The sequence below is a fragment of the Tetrao urogallus genome, assembly GCF_951394365.1.
Source record: "Tetrao urogallus genome assembly, chromosome: 7".
Taxonomy (NCBI): Eukaryota; Metazoa; Chordata; class Aves; order Galliformes; family Phasianidae; genus Tetrao; species Tetrao urogallus.
Genome location: NC_136820.1, coordinates 33,146,560 through 33,161,773, shown reverse-complemented (window position 1 = coordinate 33,161,773; position 15,214 = coordinate 33,146,560). Strand labels below are relative to the sequence as shown.

At 36.4% G+C, this 15,214-nt stretch overlaps 1 protein-coding gene across 1 annotated transcript in view; it reads right to left on the bottom strand.

Moving 5' to 3' along the window:
* Window positions 1-15,214, bottom strand: part of PLXDC2 (plexin domain containing 2) — a gene marked incomplete at both ends in the record, with an annotated part of 233,776 nt that overhangs the window by 87,066 nt on the left and 131,496 nt on the right. Inside the window, 2 exons of the mRNA XM_079538477.1 lie at window positions 9,462-9,531; window positions 12,830-12,976. Coding sequence (XP_079394603.1) covers window positions 9,462-9,531; window positions 12,830-12,976 — 217 coding nt within the window. The remainder of the gene's footprint in view (window positions 1-9,461; window positions 9,532-12,829; window positions 12,977-15,214) is intronic.

The following is a 15,214-nucleotide window of genomic DNA, read 5'->3' as shown; positions in this document are numbered from 1 at the left end:
ATTGTAACTGGAAAGAATTCAAAATAATAATGCTCCACCTCTTACTAAATATTGCAATTTAGCGTAGTCCTTGTATGAAATAAGTTATACTGATTACGAGCTGCATATTCAACACATTTCTCAGCCCAACTGGTCTCTAACTCATCCATGATTTGAAAGATCTCATTTGAAAAAATATTTTAAAAGTTTGAGACCAACTGCCAGCATATATATATATATATATATATATGAAACTATTTTTTACTTTGTGAAGTAGACATATAGAATATTTTATGATACTTGGCTTTATGGACCAAGCACGCTTAATGAGGTCCAAGACTTCAACAACAAAATACCATTTACTCCACTACTTGAAAGGAACTTACAAACAGGAGGGGAACTGATTTTTTACACTGCCTGATAGGACAAAGCTTTAAAAGGGGAAAGATTTAAGTTAGATGTTAGGAACAGATTTTTTACTCAGAGGGTGGTGAGACACTGAAACTGATTGCTTAGATAGGCTGTTGCTGCCCCAACTCTGGAAATGCTCAAGGCCAGACTGGACAGCAATCTGGGCAGCCTGATCTGGTGGCTGGATACCCTGCAAATTGCAGGTGGGTTGGAACTACCCCTCCAACCAAATCCATTCTATGATTCGGATGCAACACTGTATCATAGCAAGAAAAGGCCTGTTTTGGTGGTACCTAGCAACAGCACAAGGGGCAATGGACAAAAATTGAAACACAGGAAGCTCCACCTGAGCATGAGAAAAAAAGAAATCTGTACTTTGACAGCATCAGAGCACTGAAACAGGCTGCCCAGAGAGGTTTTGGAATCTTCTTCCCTGGAGACATTCAAAATCTGTTTGGATATTTTTTTGTGTAACCTATTGTAGATTACTGTGTACTGTAGGGAAACTGTTTTAACCGAGGAGGTTGGACTAGAGATTCCTTCTAATCTTTACAGTTCTGTAATTTCCCATTCTTCATAAGAAATTTCCTACTCTAATTAGAAATCAAATATCTCATCCACTATTCTCATGAGATTTCGATTGGTGAGTCTTGGTTTGGAAATAATTTTTTATTTTCATAAATGACTTTTCCACTGGGGGTTGCAGTGATTGATTAATCCACCTTATACATTAAGAATAGGATATAAAAGAGCTATAAGGGTAGAAAATACAAAATAAAACTACATAAAACTTTATGAGGCTGGATATCCACAGCAGATTTTACAAAGTCTATTGGATCTGCAGCAAAATGAAGTTTACTTTTTAAACTCAGATAACGGACCAAATAAACACTATATTTAGTGGGAGATGCAGGATGGTCATGCATGAAAAATTTTTACTATTATGTAAAAACACAATATTATTGAATCCTTGTAATGCTACTAATAAGACAACATAAGATATGGCTGCTATAAATCCACTCTTTATTGTAGAATTTTATCTTAGGCACTGCATATACCTACCAATTCCCTGCTGTTCAGCTGGCTATCCTGTAGGCTATTTACCTTAACATTAAGCCATGCAAGTTATTATTATCCGATCTGCAAGATTATTTAAATATTTGTTTCACATTCCATGTAGACAAATGTGTTGGTTAATTATCTGTCATTCTATGAATCAAAGTCTCATAGACAAATACCAGTGTAGTCATTTTAAGTTTTCTTACTACTTCAGTGTAACTACTTCCAATAAACTTCACTGTTCAAATCTGGCAAATGCCTTTGTGTGTCAAGGTCAGAGTGATGTCAAAGCGTATGGATTTTTTTTCTCCCCCATAGCTTATCATTATCTTTGCCCTAACTGTTTCTGGTCTAACTTGTACAGAAAAAGCGTAAGGGCAGGTACAGAAATAGAATTTGCTGATGGAAAGCAAGACAAAGCAGAGTTTCTAGGGTATGATAGAAAGGTAGGCCCTTACAGAAAGGTGGTTCCGAAAGGGACACTTAGTCCCAGGAGTGAAAGACAAAGAAAGTTGTACAGGGAGGAAGAAATATTAACAGCTGCATCGTAATACAATACTTCAGAAAAAGACAGGATGTAAGGAGCTAAAAAGGGCAATTATCTGAATGGATCTCTGCAGTCAACAGGCAACTTTCCACAGTCCTTCAGAGCAAGCTGCCTGCTGGTGATGGCAAGTAGGATCCCCTGCAACAGACACATGGTAGTCATAGTCACTGATTTTGGCCAGAAACACTGTGATACGCACCCTGCTTTATATCACCCTTACCATTTAACAGCTGTCACCCATAGGTTGAGTTTTGTTATCAAATTGCTCCTCATTAAGGGTGAACACATTTCCTGGAGACTCCTTTGTTGAAGAGATCAGAGCAGCAGAACAACCAGAAATTTCTGTCAGGCTGTAATAACATGCTCCACTCAGTACAGTGACATTCTCTACATCTTCTAGCACACCACCCAGGAAGACAGATTTCCTTCCTGCTCAGAGCTATTGCTCTGGGGGACAAAACAGAAAGATGGAGCTCAGGCAGTGCAACCTCAGTCTTTTATCCTATTCCTGCAGCATAGATATCCTTTTTCCATTTTCTTACTCCCTGAAAATAAAGTGTTGCAAAACATGATACAAAATTACATTAGAATTCTCTCCAGTTTGGCAATTATTTTTCATAGCATTCCTCCTGGGGTGTCTAGGAAAAGAACAGTTAAACATGGATACCATTTTTTGTTTACTCACTCCATGCCCTAAAGAATCTTCATAACATATAAAAATTACACATTTAAGCAGCTAACTAGCTAGCTAACTCAAATTTTTCCCTTTGCTGTTACAAATCATACACACACTTCTGAACAGTCTGATACTGGAATAAACATGAGTCTTTCTCATGGGAATAAAAGATGACTGTGAATCTGTTGTTCCAGCTGGTGAGCTGTTGAGAAACCGCGCTCAGGTGCCTTGCAGTAGATCAGTGATGCAAGCTCTGATAACAGCAGGTTTCAAAGGAAAATGGATTTCAATATTTTCAGTGTCTGTAAGGTCACTTTGGGTCAGTAGCAGGTAAAACATCTTCAGTTTTGATGAAAGGCTGAGCGGTGTCACCTTAGATCCCCTCTTTAATAAATACAAATATTTTTAAAGACACACAAACTGATGTTAGGCATGACCATGCAAAGAATTCTTGATTTCAGTTTCAGAAAATTGCTAACATTTATTTGATCACAGTGAGATTTTAATATTGTAATTTCATTTTGTCCAATAATCCTGCCTTTACTAATGGTAATATTAATGCTTATTACAAATAATGTCAAGGCCTACTGTTTCAGGATGTTCCTCCATCAAAGCCTCATTTATCAAACATTAGTACTGCTGCTGTTATTTTATTGGCAACTTTTCTCAACATAGTCTTTACAAATGTAACTGCTTGCTCCAGCTTCATCCAGACTACATGACAATGAATCCCCAGTCTCAAGGGTACTCCCCACAAGATGACAAGGAGTCATTGTCTCAAAAATCTCAGCCTGGAATAGCTGACTGCTCTGCTGAGATGCATCAAGGCTTTGGGTATGTTGGATACTCTGGAAATGTCTGACAAGCTGTCTAATTTCCAGAACTCTGAGCAATAAGCTACAGAAATGAGGAAATACATGGTTGGTGTATAAATGACCCATCCTTACCCTACATCAAAACATACTGCAAGTTTTTTGCTCCTGCTGCTATGACTCTGCATCAGTCCTCTGTCATCCTTAGCTATGTTTGTCCAATACATACTGTATTTGACATCCCTGGCCATATCAAACATCTGAAATATTTTCGGGGCTATTTCAATTGCCTACAAGGTGCCTTTTTATCCACCTTTGTTTTAGCACCTGACAAGCTTTCTAAAAGAACTTACTCGTTGCAATTCCTACATAAAATGCCTGCCTATGAAGAACACTTTGAACAGTATTTTTCTCTGCAAATCTTTGAATTGTTTGTTTCATATATTTTCCTGATTTGCATTTATGTTTTTGCTACTGTATGGGTTAGGTGTACAGTTTTGAAGCTGCCTTCATGCTAGCTGGTAAAATAACTCAATAGTTCATTAACCCACCTTAACACACTCAAAACATAAACATCTACATCTGAGCTCCTCATCTCAGAATATCTCTCTCTAGTATCACATACATATACACAGAAGTTGCTCTGAAAGTAATGCCTCCTATTTCCATGGAAACTACAACAGATACTAAAAGCTCAATAACACTACTTTTCAATGTAGTCAGTAATGTTAGCTGTGCATTTTTGCCAGTCACAAACAAGAACCCATATGCTACATTCATAAATATCTGCATCAGTGGAGATTCCCCATGGTCGCTGTTATTGCAGTTGAAATGCACCACCTACTACACCCACTATTCTCACATCCAGTGATTGGTTTTCAGAAGCATCAACAAGTGTTTATGGGTGCAATTTTTTTCCACATGGAGGAATTCAATTCCACACTTTTACTTCAAATGTACTCCAAGGTCAGATGCCGTTTTGTCAAAATGCTTCCCTGCTGCCATCCATCACACAGCAACAGAATGTAATGGAAAACTGTCAGAAAGGTTCATTCTCTACTGCCATACCACCAACACCTGCCTCTGAGGTTGTGGGGGCAACATAATAAATAGGAGGCACTAATTTCAGAGCAGCATATACAGACACACGCATGCATACATACATATAAAAGAGAGAGAGTAAACAAAACAGAGAGAATTGAACACAGGATGTAACTCAACCAACCAACCTCCTTGAAGTGTCTGCCTTTGGTATTCATAGGCTGCTGACTATATTATGTCTCTCCTGGCTGTACATGAGTTTAGGTAGATCAACACTGATATAGAAGTCAATACAGCTAGATGATTTGTTTCCTTTGTATATAATTTATTCATTTGACTTGTAAATTTGCAGACTACGACATAGCTTATGGCAGACTTATTTCAGACCCTATGCACTTTAAATGTCCTTTCCACAACTATCTGTGATCAACCCATCATCAGCTAAACTTTCACAAGGCAATAACGGTGTCACTTAGCCCTTTTACTTACCTTCACTAAATAGTAATCAACTGCTTTTATGTTAATGTTTACTTCCTGATAGTACATGCTTTGTAAGTATATTTCATCCCATTCAGTTCATGGGGTTCCTGGCTCCTTAACACACTGCTGCAACTCCAAAGGTGAACTTCACACTTATTCTGCCCTCTGACCATTAAAAGCCTCTCATTCTGGTACAGTTCATCTTGTTGGAATCCATACATTCACATACCAGAGCAAACTAAGCTTCAATGTTTCACTGCAGTTTCAACTTGGAAATTAATAGTTACTTGGCCAAGTTAAGGTTAAGTGGAAAAATTAACTTCAGGATTTAGCTCACAGATCTAATTTCCATTTTTAGTTTGCTGAAAGTAATTACATTTAAAATTTCAGGAACTCACATTCAAGAAGTAACAATTTTTTTTCAATTCATTTTGATAACAATATCATAATTAACTGAGATGAATTTGCTAGAGAACCATTCAACCATGCATACAGTAATAATCAGCATATTAATACTTGCACTGACTTCTATTTTGCAAAACTCATTTTGTTTGGGAATAAAATGTGACAGATGGATCAAAACAAACAATTTAAGTGTCAGAAATTTCAAGTCAAGACAGAATTCTATGGATCAGTCTAGAAAAGCTCCCTAAAGACAGAGAAAATTTAGCAGAAACAGCTCTGGAAATCTTAAAATAATAAACAAACAAACAAAAAAAAAAAAACAGAACAAGCTGATAGCTACCTATGAGAAAAACTCTGATTCTTAGGTAATTACACATGGCTTTCTTTTTAATGACAAATCCACTATTGCATTTCCATTGTTACAAATGAAAGTCACAAGAGAACAAGAGGATGTTTTAAAAACAGAGTATATGAAAACCTGGGGAGATGTCCACATGCCAAGGAACCACAAATCACTAATTAAATTAATAAGAATACTACAAACTGTCTTAACTTCTAATTATGAAGCAAATAGCCCTGCTAAAGATACGCTGATGACAACAGTGAATGGAGTGCTCAAATTAACTATTTTTAATCCCTGTTCTTAATAAGTATTCACTAAACAGAAAAAAAAGTTGAGTATACACCTCAACAATTTCAAAGTTATCTTAAGTAACTTGGAAACTACACCACTATGCAACCTACATGAAGAATTGAAGAAACCACTTCTATTGCGTCAGGGATTTAATGTGCCATTGTCCTCAATTTTCCTCTTAACAAGGTTATTTAATTCGTGGCTAGAGATAAAAACAGTTTGAAGTGTTATCATTAACATAATTAATCCCATCTTGTTCTCCAAGAAGCATACATCTGACATATGGGATCTGTACATGTTAACTTTGTCACTCTTTTTTACTCCATAATAACCTCTGAAAGTCTTCCAAAACTCCAATAATGGAAATGCCACTGTAAAAATGTTAGCTGCTAAGAAACAGTAGACTATACAGTTTAAAAAGCACTTGGAGGCTATCCTTACCATTTACTTTTAAAGTAAAGCAGCCTGGAGAGGTGGGGCAAACAAAAATCCCATGAAATTCAACAAGGAGAAATGAACAGTCTTATACCTAGACAGGAACAACTCCAGGCACTAGCACTTGTTGGTAGCCACCCAGCTGGAAAGTGGCTCTGCAGAAACGTACCAGGGGGTCCTGGTGGACATTAAGCTGAATGTGAGTCAGCAAGGTGCGTTCACCTTTACAAAGGCGAATGGTACTCTTGACCGTATTAGCCAAAAGCCAGCCAAGGCAGGTCAAAAGAGGTGATACTTCCCCTCTACTCCATTGGTGAGGCTGTCCCTGGGTACTGTCTTCAGTTCTGGAAATCCCAATACAAGGGAGACATGGACATACTCAAGATTGCTTTACATAAGGCCACCAAAATGATCAAGGGAGCACATTTCCTATCAGGAGAGGGGGAGAAAATTGGACTGGAGGAGTCTCAGGCATATAATCAATGCATATAAGTACCTGAAGGGAGGGTACAAAGAGGATGGAGCCAGGCTCTTTTCAATGGTGCCCAGACAAGAGGCAATGGGCAAAAACTGGAACACAGGAGGTTCTGTCTCTAAACATCAGGAAGTACTTCTGTACTGAGAGAGTGCCTGAGCCTGGGTTGCCCAGAGAGGTTGTGGAGCCTCCTCCTTGAAGATCTTGCAAAGTCACCTGGACGGTGACCTGCTCTGGGTGTCTGCCTGAGCAGGGGTTGGAACAGATAGACCCAGAGGTTTTTGCCTACCTAGCCATTCTGTGACTCTGATATAAGACATGCTGAATCACAAAAAAGTTATCGTAACAAAAATTTCAAATAGAACAAAAGCAGAACATTTATCAGAGTGTTCTGACTGATGTAGGTCTGTCTTTTCCTCCAAGTTTCTTTAAAGTCTTAAAGTTGCCTAAATTGCATCCTGTTGTGAAAGGACAGGATGACTTACAGTTACAGAGCTTTATCAAGAGTGAACATTGAAGTTCTTACTTTTTCATATGTAATTTTGAGTTTTTAAAATAATGAGTGACACATGAGAAACAGCAGTATCTCTGTGCTAATGTCAACAGCCTTTAGTAAAGGGGCTGATATTAAAGTCCCAGTTGGCATCACATTAATCCATAATCTATTCACTGCAGTACTATCGCACTTAGTAGAAGCAGAGAAAAACAAAAAGCAGAACTATCAATCAGAGTTCCGTTACCTTTAATAGCAACAGAAAGGAGTGTTGCAAACTTCAGTTAAGCACATATGCCTGCAAGTATTTATTTCTTTATTTATTTTGAAATTCTCTACACCAAATTTTTTTCCTCACAAATTACTATTACACATTTCTTCTTGGGAGCTTCATTTTACTCTCAGGTCTTTGGGAGCAGTTGGTAGACCTGATGAATGTAGCATTTTAATGACACAAGTGGTAAAGATTCAGGACTTCTATTAAAAGTTAAGACTGGTAATAGAGAAATTACTTGAAGAGTGAACTTCAAATGCTTCCATGAATCAAATTCAGCAGTAAGAATTAGGGAACATTTACAGAATGAACATTCTTCCTACTGCTGCTGCTTTAGTTGTGCAGCACCCATCCACTGCATTCTTTCACACCACAAGAAATTGAACTCCTCTAGTACAGGATATGGAACTACATGTCATTGATCAAGTGCCAAAACATGAGAAGTGTAGAATGGTATTTAGGCAATCCCCAGCATTACAATCAGTTGTTTATAGCTCATCTGATCTATCTCAGCATCAAGAACATTGCTGGCCAAGAAGAAAATGCCTTAATACTGAAGTCAACCTATAATTCTGCTTTTTTTTTTTTTATTTATTTAATTTTTGACTGCAAATTGACCATTTAATATTGGACTTTTTTCAACTCTGTTCACCTATTCTATTCTTCTACTTTAGAAACAAAAATGGAGACCCTAACACAGTGTCAGTCAGCAACCTGCACTCCTCCTACTCTTGTTGAAGCTCTGGTTTCTGTCCCCCCCTGAAATTTTTAGGTGTACCTTCCCTACTCAGAGCTCCAGTGACACATGTTTGATTACACACAACATCAGAAGCAGAAAACTTAACCAGGGACTAGGATTAGTTCTGGCAACAGGAACTTCTGTATTTGTTTCTTGTCCTCTTGTATCTCTCAGCAGAGCTCCACCAGCTAGAATTTGTGAACCTGCTGAACATGTTAGAGATGAGAGGATATTGTGATTCTCTGCAATGCTTCCTTCTGCCTCTCTTTTTTCTACCTTCTGATCTTTACTCCTCTATTTGCTTATTTGATTTCTTCCATATTATTTAATTTTCCTCTGGTTTCCTCTTCCATCTCCATACTCCTTCAAGGAGCATGGGCAGGAGGGGAATTGCATTAAGAAAGTGCTGAGGCTGTCCGTACAATAGGAGATCTGCACAAACAGCAGCCAGAGGTGGTGGAAGACAAGACCCCAGCCATGAGCCACCAGTGGCGTACAGAGCTACAGGACTAGGAGGTTAGGCTGCATCATACCTCTTACCTACCGTGGTATTGCAGTAGACACTACACAGCACCACAGCCACACCCAACAACAAGCTTGTCTGATAAAGGACAAGCTACATATTTCCATCAGCATTTCTCTTTATCACATAGAAAATCCTCTGCCTCATGCAGTCCAAACACACTAAGTTTTCCCTACTTGTCTTGGTTCCAGCACTATCTCTACAAGTGCAAATGCTACAGACATAGACACACAACTGGAATACTTAAACAGAAAGCCATTAATACTATAGTCTTCTACTGAGAAGGTTTTATAACAGTTAAATTTGAGTAGCTTGAGGTTTTCCATTATACTGATATTTTGCTATTTTCTTCTTCTGGAAAACAAGAAATAAATGCTGCAGTTTCTCTTGACATATGTAGGAGAAAAAAAGGGATTTTAAATAACTGCAAGAAACTCTTCTCAAATTACTCAAAGTAAATGGTTAGAAAGCCACTTACCCCCAGTTGCCACTGTAATCTCACGTAGAAAATGGCCATAAAATGGAAAATCAAAGGACAGATTCACTCTCTGAAAGGAATAACACCAGAAAATAAAATCAATATTGTGCAGAAAACAAAATGAAGAGTCCTCCACTTCAAATACCTATTTCAATCATTGCTTTTGATTTTTTACTGAAGCCTCATTATTCTAAATTTGAAATTGGCAATAGCTAACTAGGAACAATTCTGGCACTTAAAAACCTGAAAGCAGCGAACATTCAAAACTGAAGACTTTAGAAAATAAAACAGACATAATAACTACTTCATGAGAATGAAATTAGAAAGATGCGTTGACTTTAAAATTATTTTTAAACCTCTTTGCTAAGAAGAGCCATCGCTATACAAGTCTTGCAGGATGCCTGATCCCTTTGGCAGCAGGTGGTTTACTCCTCAGCCACATGCTCCTTCAGATTCAGACGCTCTCCCTGACACCCTGCTGCTACCTGGTTGCTTATCTGATGAAAAGTGGAAAAGACTTTCTTCATCAACTTCGCAGACCTGCTTACTAACAAGCACCTGAAATTATTTATAAAGAAACAAAGCAACAACAGTACTAGCAAACTTACTGCAAAATAATAAAAAAAAGAAGGGGGAGGGGGGAAAGGAACTTCATTCCTCTGTCAATCTATCCTATATCAGCTGACAACATAGCAGAGAACTGTGATTTAGAGATTTAGAGAACAGATTTCTCCTCACCTAAGGTCTTCATAAAGTACCATTCAAATTCACACTTATTTTCCCTCTCTGCTTTCTCCTTTCTCATCTATTCTACTGCTCTCCCAAAACTTGTTAGCTTCTGTAGCCACTCAATTATCACTTGATGTTCTATGTGCTTCAACTATGAGCATACCAGTAGTCCTGACAGAAAGAACTGCTGAACTTCTACTAAGGTGTTTTCATGGCTTAAATATTATATCCCATAGAGAGATACCACTTGCATAATGGCCTGCAGCTCTTTACTATTTGGCATTTAAAAGGAGTTACTACAGAAAAAGTGTTGTGAAAAAGCATTGTTGTTGACTGTCCCTCATCCCTAAGCTTTCATGTCTCCACTTAAGAAAGGGAAACAGTTGATAATTTATTAAAATTAAAGAAAAACACACACACACACACACACACAAAAAACAAAAAACAAGACAAAGTAACTACTATCTTAGGCTTTTTTTTTTTATAGTAATAATAATTGAGTATTTATTATCGCAGTAAGAATTATATTTACATCTAACAGAAACATTTACAGAATTATTTAGTAGAAATTAACAGCTGAAGATTTACAGCAACTTTAAACCAGATTTTCTTTCCACTTAAATAGAAGATAGTATTTTGACAAGATTAGCCTCTTTTTTAAAAATAAGAATACAGAATTAATTTGCATTGTGTCAAATGGAATGAGTAGTTTTTAATGACATCTTTTGTATGTATGTAAATACGTATACATAACCAAACATTTAATCACAATGGTATACACAAAAGAAAACAAACAAACAAAAAAATTGAAATTAAAACACATTCTGAAGTTTTCATTGCTGGGAAGTTGTATGCTATGTTCATTTATATGTTCCACTCAGATTATGTCCTTGCTTTTCCTCACATAATTTCCACGATCATGTTAAAAATGACCAGAACTTCTTTCTATCCTTTAAACAGTATTATCCCTTTTCTTCTATTAGCATTAACCCTCTGAATAACACAACAAACATTAAAATGCTTTTAAGGGAGCACAGTTGTCTTTCACAGTCCTCTAAATGGCTGTAATAAAGATATTAGCATAACGATAATGTTTGTAATAGATAAAGACTTGAGCCTATGCCCACTCAAATCAGATATAGATCTCCCATTGATTTCAATCAAAAAGTAATGCCCTAAATTCTAACAACATAATAGGTACTTAGTATAGACAATTAAATAATGTAATAGAGTATTAAAGAACTAATAAGATTTGAGGAATAATTTAAAGATTAATATTTAACATCTACTTGCTATAGGGAGAGTAAATCAAAGCCCTCATGCTCAGGAGTCTGAGGTACTAGGTTCCCCTCTACCATGTTCCACATCAATCCCACATCCTGCCCAGAAGCATTACTTCGTTTTAAACCTCTAGAATGATAGTTGAACAAAAGATCCTTCTTGGAATTAACATTCTGAAGCAAGGAATCTCATGAACCAAGTGGAAACAAAAATGCTTAGAAAGAGAGTGCGGAGGGAGTTATCTTCAGTAATTATTAAAACAAGTTAAAATTTAGGTCCCAGGCCTGATAATTAATATATATATTTTTAAGCTTGAACAGGTATTTTTTAACTCCTGTATTAGTTTTTTTTTTTTTTTTTGCATGTTTCCATTCTCTCTCTCAAGTACCAGAATCCCAGGTGACAAAAAGCAATGTCTTGGGACACTTTTTGGTACCTTTCTCTGTTCACTCACCACCCTTTAAAAACAAACTGTCTTAGAAAATACCTGAGTTAGTGTGTTATTAAATCTACTCCAAAGATACATAACTGCCTAAGCCCTTCATTTATATTATCCCTGGCTTCTTCCAGTCTTTTAGACTGTGAGGAAATTTTATGATTTGGGCCCTCTGTTACACAAATGCTAACCTAGTCTGCTTTTTTGTGTTCAGAATTAAATACTGGGGTATTTCTTCTTGCTGTCACTTACATTCCCCTGAGACAGTCACCTGGCTGGCACCAGGGATATAACAGATAACAGTTTCAAAGCTGAGAAAAAAAAATCAAATTAAATTCCTGTTTTTGCTCAGTTTAATACCACTACATCTTGAAACAAGCAAACAGACAGACAAACAAAAAACAACTCCCAAAAACAGCAACAAATGGTACACTTTTTTTATATTTATTTGTTATTGGCATGGATCACATCTATTGCTTCTGTTTCTATCTGAATGATTTTTATAAATTCTCATAGTAGAAAAAGTTAGTGAAACACGTCATACAAAATGGAAGTGTCAACACAAATACATTCAATGGAAGATGTAAGATTTCAGCAATTTATTTCTCAGCCCAGTTCTGTCTCTAATGAAAGTAACAGTAACATCTCTGACTTCAGCAATGTAACTAGTTTACTGTTAGATAGTTTGAGATCTAACCTTAAAAACAATACATATATAAATATATCTTAAAGGCGTTTCTGAAGGACTGTTACATCAAGTACAAAAACGCAACTTGAAATCTTTTGATAGCAACACTGTTCAGAATTTTAACTAAAATTCAAAAATGAAGTTCTAAACAGGAGTATTTTGATACTTAGAACTGTTTTATCACTCACAGCTGAAAGACATCCATGTCACTAAAAAAAGAGTATTACAACTTACTGCTGCTTGTCGATGGGTATTGGAGAGGATCCCATGAATCTTTACTTTGTCTTTCTCCATTTGGTCTATATTGACCCATAAATCCCGGCTGGTAGAATCATATGGGCCGTATGTCCTTGAAGTATAATAATTATGATCTGTATCCTCCTAAAAGGGGGGGGGGGGGGGGGGGAGGAAGCACAGCAAATAATGATCAGAATGAAAAATGCATCTTAGTGTTATATAAAATTCATACTTGAAATACAGAGTTCTGCTGCTACTCAGAGTGCAGAAAAATTGCAAGTGAGTGGTCAAGAACAAAAGCACAAATTACAAATGTGTTACAGAATATATTTCTGCCTCCAACCAAGAGCATTTGGCAAGGCAAATACATACCATCATATTCTCTATCTCCAAATCCTAACCATACCATTCCTGTAACCACATAGTGAAATCTACAGCAAAATTTATGACTGCTTTCAAAGTGAGGTGACTATTAAGCTCATGTAACAACTATCATATTATAACAAAATGGTAAGTAGCACTCAGAGCCAACACCTTAAGAAGAAGTTTTCTAAATGCAATTCATTAGAATAGCCTTTTAGGGAGCATCTAAAACATTCCTAATAGCTATCGTTTTACAACAGTTTCACTTTAAATCTCCAAAACATTATTTTAAGGTACATTTGCCATTCAGAGAGAATTTGCCATCCATACATACATATTTATGGAAATTTTTTTACGGTCTTTAAAATGACAGTGGTGCTGCCATGTCCATGTCACAGCAAATTCAGAGAGAAAATATACAAATCCGACATGTAATATGTGAGATTTTTCTAGTGGTCCACCAAATTCTGTAGCCAGAATATGTATCCAGCTCAGCAATCAAGTTCATGGTTCAGGTGACAGTCAAAGTCTTGGCAATATCTGGCTATTTTTGATGACAAAGCTTAGATGCCAACACTCAAAATAATCTGCATGCCATTCCACTGCAATCAGTTTTCACTCTAAATCATGCAAATCACTGGCTCTTATTTAGCACAAAAAAGTGAATTTCTGAAATCTTTTATAGAAAAATGACTACACGCCTAAAAATCCAATCATAGGAGATTCCGAAAATTTCTGTCAAAGCCAGAATTTGGATGTGCTGAGATTATCCAAACTACTTAAAAATTAGTCTTTAAATAAATTATTATTATTTTTTAAATACCACAGATAAACAAATGTAGAGAGCTATACAGGAAAAAAAAGCAGAAACAGTTCTTCCATATAGAGTATGCTTCTGTGTGAAGAAGTAGCTTACAATGGAAGCCAATGTACAAGCCTTCTTCATCTTTTTTTTTTTTAATAAAGGAAAAAACAACAACAACAACAAAAAACAAAAACAAACAAACAAACAAACAAGAATAAAGGAGACCATTCAGAAAGGGTAAGAAGTGATCTTGCAGCAAAGAAATAAACAATAGTGCCCAAAGTAGAACAAACATTTCCAAGACCTATTTTTGTAATCAAGTAGCCATACAGGACAATAGCCCTCCTTTAAGATTAAATAATGTTTTGTTTGCGGAATAAAGGCTGGTTATTGCCAACTCTCTCTGTTGAAGAAAACTAATATTACAGGTTGGGAAGCAGCATCTGTGGATATTTTACCCTAACTACTGACTCCCAATAACTTGGTAATCAGCAGAAAGACAGAGACCATCATAGCTGTTGATTCCCAATAGGAATAGCTACAATCATCTCTACTTTTCTGAATATCTAAAACCGTGAAAACAAATAAAAATCTGAGGTTAGAGATTAAACCTCAGGATTCATCTTTAAAATCAACTTTTTCTCACCCAAAGTTATTAACTGTGAAATATTTAAATCAAAATGTTGTCAGTTTTCTGCTACAAAAATTACTGCAAATTTACAATGTGACTAGAAAAAACTAGAATAAAGTTGGCCTGAGCAGCTTAAGATCCTTTGGTACACTGAAGAACAGTGATTTTTCCAGTCTTCATATTTTTGAATATGCATTACTGTGGAAATGAAATCACAGGATTGTTCCACAAATTTGCCAGTTATAAATAAATGCTTTATTGGTAAGAATAGATACTTAAGAGTCTTCATTCTGACAGATCTGTTTAAGGGGTTTGGTTCATTCTACCTGTTTCACAATATGTTCCACCAACTGAAGAAAATTAAAATGTTTAGAAATGAAATGAAGCAGAAGCATATTAACATATGAAAAAAACAAGCAGGGAGAAAGCAGACAACATGCCCATTACTATTTTAAGAAGCAACAGAAAATTAATTAAGTAGCTGATGTTTAAATACAAAGTTTTGGATTCTTTTTTTCCTTCCCATTCTCCCCCCCTTACTTTCCAGGTACTTTTGGGAAATAAGAATAATTTCCATTTACTC